Source organism: Danio rerio, chromosome 4 (assembly GCF_049306965.1).
Source record: "Danio rerio strain Tuebingen ecotype United States chromosome 4, GRCz12tu, whole genome shotgun sequence".
Classification (NCBI taxonomy): domain Eukaryota; kingdom Metazoa; phylum Chordata; class Actinopteri; order Cypriniformes; family Danionidae; genus Danio; species Danio rerio.
In genome coordinates this window covers 52,180,854-52,195,000 of record NC_133179.1, presented here as the reverse complement: position 1 = coordinate 52,195,000, position 14,147 = coordinate 52,180,854, and the positions used below count along the sequence as shown (strand labels likewise).

At 37.7% G+C, this 14,147-nt stretch overlaps 2 protein-coding genes across 2 annotated transcripts in view; both read left to right on the top strand.

Moving 5' to 3' along the window:
* The window catches only part of LOC141381856 (uncharacterized), a 3,719-nt gene extending 246 nt beyond the window's left edge, over positions 1–3,473 (top strand). Inside the window, exons 1-4 of the mRNA XM_073949010.1 lie at positions 1–1,408; positions 1,552–1,806; positions 2,431–2,538; positions 2,664–3,473. The exon at positions 1–1,408 is cut by the window's left edge and continues 246 nt beyond it. Coding sequence (XP_073805111.1) covers positions 1,279–1,408; positions 1,552–1,806; positions 2,431–2,538; positions 2,664–2,782 — 612 coding nt within the window. The 5' untranslated portion in view covers positions 1–1,278 and the 3' untranslated portion in view covers positions 2,783–3,473. The remainder of the gene's footprint in view (positions 1,409–1,551; positions 1,807–2,430; positions 2,539–2,663) is intronic.
* Positions 3,474–3,627: 154 nt separating this feature from the next.
* On the top strand, positions 3,628–13,785 carry LOC137491214 (uncharacterized). The gene is made up of 3 exons (XM_068220340.2): positions 3,628–3,666; positions 4,120–4,267; positions 11,776–13,785. Exons 2-3 carry the CDS (start codon positions 4,135–4,137, stop codon positions 12,822–12,824), a joined length of 1,182 nt encoding a protein of 393 aa, XP_068076441.1. The 5' UTR covers positions 3,628–3,666; positions 4,120–4,134; the 3' UTR covers positions 12,825–13,785.
* The last annotated feature ends 362 nt before the right edge of the window (positions 13,786–14,147 follow it).

The window sequence follows — 14,147 nt, the reverse complement described above, 5'->3', positions numbered from 1 at the left end:
TGACTACTATCCACCTCTGGAGGTTAATATTTGTAATGTTGATGCAGCAGTGGTCCCCTTCAGCTTATCGGTCAGCTTTTCCCTTTCCAGTAAGGCTGAGAAGTCGATTGTTGATAGGTCTCATTCCATTCCATTATCCGATTGTCCTTCATCTGGGGAAAGATTATCTCTTTACTCATGTTCACATATGCATTCTGTATTATCATTGACAGTAGCATGATTTCCTTCCATAGTAGGGTCCTCCTGTTGTTCCCCAGACGCTGGTGTTTTTACATAAACCGACAGGTCCGCTGTTTCTCCTCCAACCAGTTCATGTTGTCCATGATGAAATTCAAGAGAGTCATTACTTGTTTAATGCTGCTTATGCACTTCCTGTGCTAGATTGCTACATTTTTTTTTTTACTGTTTCTTAGCTTAGGAACTCTGGTACAATGGTTTAAACGGTACCAGGTGTTGTTTTTGTTTTGAACTTGTAATGCAGTTGATGTTGTTCTGGCTACTGTTTAATAGAGCTGGGCAATATGGCAAAAAAAATATCACAATAATTTTTTACATATCAGTTGATATCGATATTTATCACGATAAACGTAAAATCTTTATATCTATCAATTTTACAAGATTTTTTGTATGCCAATCGCTTTGTGCAGCTGATTTAACACATATAGTGAAATTTTTTAGCTGTCTGACAATATAAATAATAAAACAATAAACAAAAGAACAATCTTAATTCAGCATTTACTGTTTTCAACAACCAAAGAGATTATAAGTTATTGGATATTATTGTTCAACATCAGAAAAAAATAAAATAAAATCTTGTTTGGAACAAGTAAAGGTGAGTTAATGGTCACAGAATTTTCAGTTTTCACATTTTAGTACAGTCAGAATACCCGAGTAAACAACAATTAAATACATACCACCAATATAGACTAATCAGAAAAATCAATTATCTTTAGTGCAGGCATCTTAACTAAGTAAACTAAAGTTAAATAGATAACTGCAATTTAGACTAGTGAAATATAAACAGACTTGTCCTCTCTAATGCTGCGTTTACACTGGACGCGGCACGCGCGTCAAGCGCGAGTGATTTACATGTTAAGTCAATGCAAATGCGCGAATAGACGTCCTGCGGCGCGAATTGAGCGTTTTGCATGTTTGATGCGCAAATCACTCAAATTCAGAAATCTTAACTTTGGCGGACATTCGCGTCGCGTTAACCACTCAGGAGCTTACTCCAGTAGTTGCGTCCTTTTGACGTGACGAGAGGAGGCAGAATTTAAAATGGAGGAGCGGGTTATCGTTGTGGTGTGCGGCCATCCCAAGCTGTATGACAGCAGCTCATTTCACTACAGAAACAGGAGTAAAAAGGATCTTGCTTTAAGGAAAGTGAGTGAGGAGGTCGGACAATCTGGTAAGTAAATAAAACAGTACTCAATACTCATATATGTCTGTGTTTAAGTATTGAGACTGCAAGCTGAAGCCAGCTACTTCAGCTTATTAAAACCATAATTATGTGACAACTACTTTCCCACTTATGGGTTGTTGTTTATTCAGAGGAAGTGTGCAGAAAGAAGTGGAAGAGTCTGAGGGACACATATTTGAAGGAGAGGAGAAAGGAGACGGAGAAGAGAAGTGGGTCAGCAGCAGGGTCAGGGAAGAAGTGGAAGTTCTCTGCGGTACTGTCTTTCCTCGACCCCTTCGTGTCCCCGCGGGTGACAAGAGGGAACATGGAGAGGGGGGGTGAGGAGAGTCAGCCCGCAGGGTACGAGGGGGAGACAGAAACAGCAGCAGAAGGGCAGTCAGAGACAGGTGTGTTTGCAAGTAATGACAACAAAACATATTATTTGTTTTTTTATGATTAAAAAGTCAAGTTATTTCTTTGTGACGGATGCCATATTTATATTTTGTAGTCATATTTTTTCCTGACAATTTACAGGTGCTATAATATGCATGCAATAATGCTTATGTAATGCACATATAATTCTGATAAACAGCTGAACCATACTGATTACTGCATGAGCAGCAAATGAACATTCTATATGTTTCATAGATGAACAACTCTATAACTTGCAAGTAGTTAAATGAATCAATACTCAACTTTGTTACCTTTCCAAAACATTAGGTAAGTGAAGCAGATAACATGAAGTTATAGGACATAACTGACTATTGTGGTAATTACTGTGAATTGTCTTCAATTCGCATATATTGTCTTCATATTAACATATGTGTTACTAGGAAACTAGCAAAGGTTGATATTGTTATAATATTCATCAATATAATAATTTTATTACCTTTTTTTGCTCATGCAGTCATCATTCATTAATGGTTTAGCTTTTCATGAAATTAACTTGTGAGTGAATGGACAGAAGTTAAGCATGAATTCATGCATTTGACAGAACCTTTATTGTAATAATACCCATAATTTCTTAACAGACATGACTGGATCCTTTCTGAGTAGTGAGCCTGGATCCACTTTGCCAGAACCTGCTGCTGCTTCTGCCTCCCCTCTTGGCCCTTCGACGTCTGCTGCTGTACCCACAGGTGTGTACAGACAAAAATGACCATGTTCACATCCATAGTTCATGTAACATAATACTGACGATTGTTAATTTAGTCCTTGTCTGTCTTATCATTGTATAAACTGTATTATTTCATACTGCCTCAAGAAAAAGAGCTCATAAGAGACAGAGAGAGGAGCCATCAGAGGTGGAGCGGCAGTTTCTGGAAGCACTGCGGAACTGTCCGTCATCATCTCCACGCTCAGAGGATGAGCTCTTCCTATTGAGTTTGCTTCCCACCCTGCAGAGATTGCCACCTCAGACAAAAGAGTTTGTAAAATTTCAAATTTATAAATTAATATCTGAAAGCAGCAGTGTTCTGCTTAATTTGGTACATTGGAGGCCACAAAATAGGTTTTTCTTTTGTAAACAGAGGCATCAATCTCTGCAGGGAATGAACCACACTTCCTTTTCTCCTCTCCCTCATTAGGTCCCTCACTGTTCCCTCTTTCAAGCAAGATCATTTTTATTCCTGTGTGTAAATAGTTGTATAAATGTTTTTTTTTGTATATAGTGTTGTTTTGTAATTTAAATTTATTAATACAATTAAATGTTTTGTGAAATGTGTCAGGAATCTCGAAAACAAAACAAACTTAACCGCACTCATTTCTGGCGCCCCCCTGGATGTACAGCGCCCTTAGCATTTGCCTATACTGCCTATGCCACGGGCCGGCCCTGTTGGCGAGTCTGATAAACTTTACATAACATGCTGTGATTTAAGTTTAGTAACATAACTTTCTAATTCAAGATTTAAGATCTTTGTGTCTCAAGAATGTGTCTGTAAAATGTCAGCTTAAAACACCCACCAGGCTATTTGTTATAACTTTTAGAATGTTGGGGTTTTCTGCTTTAAAAGTGGATTAAACAAGTTTTTAAAATTATGTTAAAATGTTTGGATTAAAAGTTTTGATCAACTTCAATTACTGAATGTCTGTGTATGTGAGAGAGATAGCAGCTTTGTTGTGTGAAGTGGAAAACGAGGGAGAAATTTATCATATTCTGACTGCAACAGTAAGTGGCAAAAAAAGCTTAACAAAAAAGACTTTTATTTTGGCGCTGCGTCTGACGTCATAAGGCTGCGCCGCTCCCGCGCTGATTCAACAGGAGAAAGGTTTGTTTTAAAACTTTTACACATATATTTCCGATTTATTAAAGTTTCAGGTTTTTCATCCGATACTAAATTATGTACCTGCTGTTAAGAATATTATTTTAACCCTTTTATACAATGTAGTACAATTTTACTCACAGTAATGAGGGCTATTGTTTAAACAACAGAAATGTGTGTAAGTGGTGTTTTAATAAAGGTTTAATATATTAAATAGCATAATGTCTTTTTATTTTAAGTATACATCACTATATATGAAAAATGAAGTAACTTTACTAGTTTTTTTCAGGTTATTTGTGGCTATTGTTTCTTGCTCAGTCTTATCTGATTTCTGTTTGTTAATGACTCTCATATAAAGAAACTGTTGAAGCAAGTGTTGAAGAGAAGTTATTTTGTTTCTGTTCATTGTTTTATTTATTTTAAATAGGACATTTTTATTGTTTTGTTAATTTTAAACAGGAACAAAGTGTCCAAATGCAGAGGAAAACTGCTGAAGCAACTGATCTCCACACTGTTATAAAGATGGCGTATATTAAAGAGGAGAGTGAAGATGTGAAGATTGAAGAAACATTCACAGTCAAAAAGGAAGATCTGCAGGAACAAACAGGTTGATTTCCATTCTTAAAGACCAACTCAGTCATTTTATCCTCATTCAGATATATTTTAATAATAAGAATACTAAATTAAATCCATCTCACAGCCCTGAGTGTGCTGCCTAGTTCCCCTAAATGCACATAAGCACTCATTGAAAGACAGGAATGAGTTTCTTTCTTGTGCTCATGTCTTTTGTCATTACTTTATGTATTATTAGTCTCCCATTTTCTCTACTCTCTCAAGGTTTATGCTTTTCTTGTTCTTCTACTGTTTTTGTAAAGTGTCATTGAGCACTGGCACTTTATAAAATTATTTAAAAACAATAAATTAAAAAAGTTTAACAGAGCGGGCGATATTTGACCTACAGTATTCTCATAGAAGATATCTGCTATTACAGTGGTAGTGTTGGCTTAGTACTTTCCAGTTGCATATGTCACGTTGATCACAATTCCCCTTTTTTTTATCAACTTTTATATGGATTTAAAGATGTTTCTAGTAGTTGTTACTAGTTCTCACAGATAGTATCTGAATTAAGCCATTATTATAATAACTAATTACCAGGGCTATTGTGTTTAAACAGTTTCCGTGGAGTCTTAAAATGTCTTAAATTCCAAAATCTAAATTTTAGGCCTTAAAAAGTCTTAAATTTACTGAAATATTGTGCTGTATGTCTTAAATATTTTTTTTAAACAAGCCTTAATTTTCCTTTGTTTATGATTTGCTACCCAATCTGGCTAAAACCCATACAATCACCAACAATCCATCTCAATAAAACAGTATACTTTTTATTCAAAAAGGTCATTTTAACTCTATTTATCATAATGATTTAATTATTTTCCTTACAATAACATTTGTTTAAACATGCTCCATGTATTTACTGCTGAGCACATCGACCTGGACAGAATGATGCATAGATTTAGTTTCTTATAGTTTTTAAAACTTTTAAAACACTTGTTTTTTATTTTAAAGAAAGTTTATTTTGGGGAAAAAAAGTGTGTGGATACAAGTAAAGCTTGCTTGCTTTTTGCTAAAATATTTAAAATATTGTTTTTTTTTAATTATTATTCATTTATTATTGTATTAATAAATGTATTAAATTCTAATATTTTTTTGATAGGGCAAATAAAAATCTTTTTCATCTGGGCCATTTGAAAGATTCTTTAGCCCTTTATGAGTTTAAAATTTCATTCATAATGGTCTTAAACTCTTAAATTTAACTTGGTGACACCTGCAGAAACCCTGGTTTAAAGTATGTCAGAAAACGTGGATGCCCCCAATTTGAAATAATCTGAATGAAATGGACACTAAAATAATTGTTATAAAACATTGTACAGTATTCTAAACTATATGATGTTGTTGTGGGACGACGCGAGACAAAACAATCAAATTATAGTGGAACAATAACGTTTAGCATTGCACTGACAACAACTGGCCAGCAAACTAGTCTAAAAATGACTTTTGCTGCATAAGAAATAGATTACTGCATACTGATGATATGCAGAGATTTGAGTTAATAGTTCATCAGTATTGACCATATTCTTCCCATACCAGCAGGTTTCGCCATTGGAATCTTTTTGCCTGACACTTGTTTTAAAGAATTAATTTTTAAATCCTAAAAACAGTGTTATACTACTTAGGCATGGGGCGATATCAGTTTTCAAGGTATATCACGGTTTAAAAAAGGTCAAGGTTTTAAAACCGTATCTTTAAGTTTTTATTTTTCGTTTTAAGTTTTTCAAGGCAACATTATCTCCAGCAGAAAAGATATCTAAAGATGCAGTTTTAAATCATAAAGAAATGTTTTTAAAATAAAAGAAGAAAGCAGAAGTCTAGGATTCATTAGAATGATTCAATCTGACATGTTTACTGCTATAAAATAATATAAAAGTTTCTCAAAAAAATATATATATATTGTGTTCAGAGGGGGAAAAGTGTTTGTTTTTTACCCAGACATTTAAAAAAATATATATTTTAGAGCAGTAATCACAGTACTGTGATATCTTTATTCAAGGTTATTATACCGTCAGAATCTTATACTGGCACATGCCTAATGCTGCTTGATGTTGTAAAGTCATATTTTCTAATTTTATTATTTTTCTTTGTATGTATAGTCATGAACACTTGTTTGTAGAGCAAGTAGCCATTTATTATTCCTGGTCATTTCTCCAACAGGCAACTGAAGTTCTAAAACAATAGCCTAAGAGATCAGGACCCCATTTCAGATAGAAGGTTAAGTAAACACTCAGACTATGTTAACCCTGAAATGAGAAAAAACTCTGGGTTTTCAGTTTCAAAATGGCAGGTTTGTCAAACTTAAGAAAGTAGGGTAAGCCTGTTTCTGAAAGAGAGGTAACTTCAACTCTGAGTCAGTTACCGAGGTCACTTACTCTGTGAATCTAACCTGGTCAGGAGCAGGTTTTATTCTCTAAACTCCAGGTTTCTGTCGGCCTCCTCCCTTTTTTAAAGATGAAGCGGTATTTCTTGCCTTAGCCTTAGGTTTCCAGCCACCTATTTTTATGTGTAGTTTGGATAGGCCATGAGCATAAAAAATCGGTTGATAGAAACTTCATGATGCACTTAACTTTTGAAATATAAGCATGAAAAACATGCACAAAACTGAGTTGGATAAACTTTTTGTTCAATAAGAAAAGATAAACGTACGAAAACTACGTAAGCACTTTTACAGAACAAATTTCAATATGCACATTAAAAAGATTTTGTTATAAGATCATATGATGATGAAAATGTGTGTGAATGGACAAACCAGCAGGCTGAGCATACTATAAAACATCTGAAATGTTGTTTTGCCTTCACCGTTGTAGTATTAATGTTATTATAATATTAATGATCTCCAGTGTGGGGTTATTGCTGTGTATCTTTAGGTTGGCATTGGCTATACAACACCACTAGAGGGAGGTATAAGTACACAAAAGGTCCAGCTGGATGTATGTATGTTATGTTGTTTGGAAATCGCCAGTAAGGCGACATTTTAAGCAACATTGATGGATCTGGCAACCCATGGATGGTTTTGGGGCACAGAGCAGACTAAAGCGCTTTAAACCCTGAAAGATGCATTGTTGTCTGCACTTGTTTTAGCGATTTATGACAGAGACTGCAAAGTGTCAGCTAATGGTTCATCCTATGGACTGGGGGCTGTCCTCATGCAGTGGTAGCAAGAAGGATGGAAGCCTATAGCTTATGCATCACGATCTATCACCTAGACCGAGCAGAGGTATGCACAAGTGGAAAAAGAGGCATTGGGTCTCACATGGGCGTGTGAAAGATTCAGAGACTTTCCTATTGGCAAGCATTTTGAAATGGAGACCGATCAAAGGCCATTACTGAGTCTCTTGGGATTACAAGCTCTGGATGCTCTTTCCTCTCATATCTAGAGATTTAAATGTGGCTGATGCGATACTCTTACTTCATTGTTCATGTGCCAGGAAAGAGCTTGTGGGTAGCCGATACTCTGTCACAAAAAAGAGAGGGAGTTCATGCTGGAAAACAAAACATACCTGTTGGTGGTGACTACTACTCCAGATATGTGGAATTAGCCCAGTTGTCACCAACCAGGTCTACTGATGTCATTGTTCACTTGAAGTCCATATTCATGCGCCATGGTATTCTAGAGAGGCTGATTACGGACAATGGGCCACAATTCTTTGGCCACTCATTTGCATCCTTGGCAGCATTGTTTACTACAAAGCTACCCCATTGACAAAATATACTTGACAACTAGAATAAACAACGAACATGTGCTACAGCGGTAATTTAAATGTTAACTGGAAGGTGACATTAACATTTGTGTAGTCTTTGACAGCCCAGTTTGCTGTCGTAATTGCTTTCATTTTAATATCTTTCTTTAAAATATCATTGTTTTCGGAAAAATGGTGGCATTTAATCACAAAGGCGCGCGGTGTTCATCCACTGGTTTGCTGCGTAGAGTGCGGTGTGCCCAGTCCAGAAGTGGAGTCTTCTTGAGGTTCAGGGTATCTTTCAAGAGACTGGCTACAAATTCCGTCACTCGTCTGCCGTGCTCCTGCCCTTCTTTAACTCCTGTAATGCAGAGATTTGAGCGGCGAGACCTTTCCTCAAGATCCTCGATTTGGTCTCTCAGCACAGCCAGCTACTTTTTCACGATACTAAACGCTTTTTCCAGGGTAGTAAGAGAGTCAGAGAATCTACCCAACAAAGACTCCAGACCAGGCTTTCGCTCTTCTGCTGCTTCCACTCTTGCGTTAATGTGCTCCACAGCATTGCGTAACTCTGTCCGAAGCTGGTCAATTTGTTTTCAAGTTCATTTGACTGTGCAACGGCCTTTTCTTCAATTTTAGCATTCAAATCAATTTTTAGCGCATCAATAGCTTGAAGGACCGCACTGTTATCACTCGCTGGAGCCATCTCCGCTCCAACAGGAAGTCCAAAACAAACAATATAACAATAATCACAATGAAACACAAAACCCTCAGCACTTTTAACTCAAATAAAGGTGAAAAAAAAAACTTCAAATCATTTCAGGCCAGCAGATCCGGGAAAAAATAATAATGACAATATTAGTACGGGAAGAAAAAAGAAGAGAAATAAATTTAATGAAAATTTGGCCAAAGAAAACAAAAACTTTTGCTTCTTACCCACAGAGCGGAGGGTTCAAGGGAAATGAGAGGAGAATGGTGAATGTGGAGGTGTGGATGTGAAGGTTGCAGGCGTCGGCGAAACCAGCCGGAACATGCATGATTACGTGCTGTCATGGCTTTGCAATAAAAAAGTGTTATAATAGAGGCCAATACAGAAAAAAACGGCCATGAATATAACAAAAAGAGAGTAAATTTGCTCAGAGTGTTGTAGCGAAATTAGCTCAGTTTATGAAAATTAATAATCAATAATAATGAGTTATTAATATTCCGGCTTAATCTTCTGTAATTTGTTTAAACAAATATATAATTGTATATGATTCCGCCCGCTCGGCCGAGCAGACTCTCAGATTATAAATATTAATTATCAACATCAACAAATTATTATTAATTATTGACATTCTGGATTAACTTATTGTTAATATGACCAAATAAATATAATTAGACCTCACCCGAGCAGACTCTGTAATGATATATTTATTTAGAAAGGGAATTATTACTTCTCCTTGTGAAGTAGATTAATCATTCAGAAGTTTTGATCAACTTTATAGCAGCTGTAGGGAATCTATCGTTTCAGTGACTTTTTCTGTGAGGCAAACAATACAATCCATTTGATTATAATAGGGTTTATTGACTAGTCTGACATATAACGAACAAACGCACCAACATAACATAAAATATAGGACAAATGTATACTGCATGTAGGTATATACGGGTCTATAAAACATAACAAACAGAAAAGTGAGGAAATAGAGAGTTCAGATAAGGAGTGGCAAATCTACCTCAGTTTCACACACTATTAAGGATCACCAAGATTATAAAAACACCTTTTTGATAAAGGGGCACAGCTTATTCGCATTACTAAAGTACCTGGAGTTTAGGATTTCTCGGTCTCTTTCTCTGCAAGTTTCTTCCGGTGTGCTGGAATTCCTTTGATGTCCTTTCTTGATGCGTGGAGTTTGCAATGCAGTTCGGAGGATACGCGATCACAACTTAAACTGAGTTTTACTTTGCCGGAAAAATAAGAAAACGTGGGCTCGGATGAGCCACGCGGTCACAGAAAAATGTGGTCTGCCCCCATTAAAAGAGGGTGCACCTCTCGAAAGCTGGGTTTTTAAACTTTGGTCTGGCCACAACCCCTTTTCCCAACAACTGACCAACAGTCTCCTGGCAAAGTTTGAGCGGGAGTTTTTCTTTGTCTCTGGCCCGCTAATATGCAAAATAAGAGTCCGCCCGAAAGCATGTGGAGAGACCTTACGTCAGAGCATTAATTAATGTAAGCCGTGGTGATTATGATCATGCGCTACGCATCATGTGTTGTAAAATGGCAGGAGGAACATTTTGATACTAAACACTAAAGTGTTAAGAAGTGCATCAACAGACTTTGGGTGTACTTACACTATACTATCCGAACCGTGCCCAGGCCCGTTTCTCAGATCGTTTGAGAAGTGCGAGTGTGCTGAATCGGGCTCAGGAACGGTTCACTTTGCCGGCCCTGGCCCGGTTGGAAGAGGTGGGCATGAGCGTGGTTTACTTGGGCTTGTTGTATGAGTGCAAAACGCGCCAAAGCCTGAAACTGAAAGCAGGACGTGAGTTTTAAGGGACTGTTTCATATGGATCTATTAATCAATCTTACTGTTCAATGAACACAAACTGCCGTAGTTTTATAAAGACACAAACACCTCACTGCACGACAGCTGCGCACCTTCAGCAAACCTCCTCATTCCTGCACCACGAGGGCTTTAAGATTGTTTATGAGCGCCAAAAGTGGTGGATCTGTTCGGCAAAATATCTGACAGCTTGTCATCGCATCCCTAAGGACTGTTTAGCGAAATATTTGACTGCATGTCACTGCATAACAAACGACTAAAACGAAATAACTAGAGAATTCTCCACTGTGCTGAGCGAGAGCGCTTCTCTACTGAACAACGCAGCGCAGCATCAATGACGTAAGCGTGCCCAGGCCTGATTGTGGTGTAAGTGCGGGCCATCGAGGGAGACGGGAGGGGGGACAAGCATGCCTTGGCCTGGTTCGAGGCAACTGTACATAGTGTGAGTATGGCCTATGTGGCACCAGGAGTCATAAGCCCACGCAGAGGAGACTCAGACCCCTTTATAAAATCAATACGTAATTTTTATCTACGGACTGTACGTTACAGTGTACTGAATTTTTTAATTTTTTTTATTTCAAAGCTTTTTTTCAGAATACGTCAAAAAATGGATGTCCCCAAATATCAGTTAATTTGCTGAAACACAGAAGGATTTTTTTTTCAAATAAACCTTAAAATCACCCTAGACTAGATTAAAATGACCCAACAACACACAAGGGGAAAGGTACGTGCACATTCCAGCCTTTATGCAGATGCTGTACAGGTATGTCTCATGTCTGCAAGGCAAATATTCAGCTGTTACACCAGAACTTTTTTTCTGATGTGTTTACCAGTCAGGCACATAAACAAGTATTCATATACTTGAATATATATGAATAAATACAAACATAAATAGTGAATATACACGAATATTAATAGGCCATTAACTGCTTTTTTTCTTTGTCTTATCAATATGACCAAAATTACTTTTATGAGAAACTCTCATAACTATTTAGACTGACACAGTTTTAATTTACTATAACTTCTATGTTAAGCGGCTTTGACACAATTTACGTTGTAAAAGCACTAGATATATAAAGATGAATTGAATTGCATCTGCTTTAATATGTACAGGTTAATGGATTTAACAAAATATGATCTGATTTATTTTACTTTTAATGTGCATCAAAATTACAGTGTGTAGCCAATGTTTCCAGTGTCTTTTCACTTTTCAGCTTTTGATGAGAGTTTTTAAGACTTAATAAAAACTAATGTTTTATTTATTTATTTATTTATTTCAGACCTAATTGAACAGAATGAGGGGAGTAAAGAGGAGGAACATCATGTCAAAATTGAGGAAAAAACTCATTTACCGACTGATGGTGTTTTGAAAAGGAAAGACAAGAATCGATTCACCTGCACTCAGTGTGGAAGGAGTTTGGCAAACAAAAGCAAACTTAAGATTCACATGAGGATTCACACTGGAGAGAGACCATTCACATGCACTCAGTGTGGGAAGAGTTTCATCCGTTCATCATCCCTTAATGTACACATGATGAGCCACACTGGAGAGAAACCATTCTCTTGCACTCAGTGTGGAAAGAGTTTAGCAAGCAAAAGCAAACTTAAGATTCACATGAGGATTCACACTGGAGAGAGACCATTCACATGCACTCAGTGTGGGAAGAGTTTCAGCCAATCATCATCCCTTAATCAACACATGAGGATCCACACTGGAGAGAAACCATTCACATGCACTCAGTGTGAAAAGAGCTTCAGCCAATCATCACACCTTAATGAACACATGATGATTCACACTGGAAAGAAACCGTTTACATGCACTCAGTGTAGGAAGAATTTTTATTGCTCATCACACCTTAATAAACACATGAGGATCCACACTGGAGAGAAACCATTCACTTGCACTCAGTGTGGTAAGAGTTTCAGCCGATCATCATCCCTTAATCTACACATGAGGATCCACACTGGAGTGAAACCCTTCACATGCACTCGGTGTGGGAAGAGTTTTAACTGCTCATCCTCCCTTAATCTACACATGAGGATCCACACTGGAGAGAAACCCTTCACATGCACTCGGTGTGGGAAGAGTTTTAGCTGCTCATCCTCCCTTAATCGACACATGAGGATCCACACTGGAGAGAAACCATTCACTTGCACTCAGTGTGAAAAGAGCTTCAGCCAATCATCACACCTTAATGAACACATGATGATTCACACTGGAAGGAAACCATTTACATGCACTCAGTGTAGGAAGAATTTTTACTGCTCATCATACCTTAATAAACACATGAGGATCCACACTGGAGAGAAACCATTCACTTGCACTTAAGCTGCGGTCACACTGGACTTTTATGCCCATAGACTTCCACACTGGAGAGAAACCATTCACATGTACTCAGTGTGGGAAAAGCTTAAACCAATCAGAAAACCTTAATAAACACATGAAGGTCCACTCTGGTGTGAAAGAGTATATGTGCTTTGAGTGTGAGAAGACTTTTATTTCAGCTCCAAAAACTGCACCAAGCGATTCACACTGGAGAGACCGTACAATTGTTCAAACTGTGACAAGAGGTTTAATCAGTTAACACATCTGAAAACACAAAAGAGGATTCACACTGGAGAGAAACGTACAGATCTGATCAGTGTCTACAGAGTTTCGCTCATTCGCAGCAGCTTAAAAAACACATGGACAAAAAGTTGCCCACATGACATGAATGCAGCAAAACTTTTTCTCACAGGATGTTTCATGTCTGAATAATGTTTGAAAAGGCTGAGTAACGGTATACTGTTTTCCTACACTGCAGTAGGTGGGGTTGTAAATGTGTCGCGCTCCTCGCATTTATGTAAACACAATGATGGCGGCTGAGAGAAGAACAGTTTCATAAACATCTGGCAAACAGCACCTCTGCGGCTTGAAATCTCATCTGTTATCCACTCTCCAGTGTGTTCATGTAGCTAGTGTTGTGTTGGATGATGTTCTCTGTCTGATTCCCTGAATGAGAAATCCAGGTTGGAGTATGTGGTAAATCGTGATTGGATGCCTGCATTACTCATCAATGGATATATAAAAGTTGTTGTGTTAGCTACTCAGGAGTCCTCATGTCAAGACCTCCCATCTCATTGATTCTTTAACCTTATGGTTTTGTTTTGCGTTACTTATATCATGTAGTTAAAGTGTTGTTGTGATTATATCCTAAGTTCTTTATCTTCATTAGTATCCCTAAACATTTGTTGGTTGCATTGATTGATTGTTCTATGAGTTACATTTTATAATAAATAATTTGAATTCAGGTTATTTTGTTGGCTCATCTCTCTTTTGTGCTGCGACTCAAACAAGCGGGTCAAAACACTTTGTAAAATGTGTCCGGTTGTATCCGAGATCTTGTGGTGACCATGGGTGACAGTAGGTACTTAGATTACCTTTCGTCTCAGCTCCTTCACCACAACAGACAATCACATTAACTCCATTACCAGCCGGCAGCTAGCTCTCTGCAACTCTCACATGGCCGCCCACTGAAGCTAAACAGGGCTGTGCCCGGTCAGTACCTGAATGGGAGACCACATGGGAAAGCTAGGTTGCTGCCGGAAGTAGTGTTAGTGAGGCCAGCAGGGGGCGCCCAACCTTTGGTCTGTGTGTTTGAGTGACGGGGAC

Bases quoted from the DNA above. Each gene is read 5' to 3' on its own strand.
- LOC137491214 (XM_068220340.2), top strand. From the start codon at position 4,135: ATGCAGAGGAAAACTGCTGAAGCAACTGATCTCCACACTGTTATAAAG. The intron at 4,268-11,775 runs GTTGATTTCCAT...TATTTATTTCAG, and splicing joins AGATCTGCAGGAACAAACAG to ACCTAATTGAACAGAATGAG.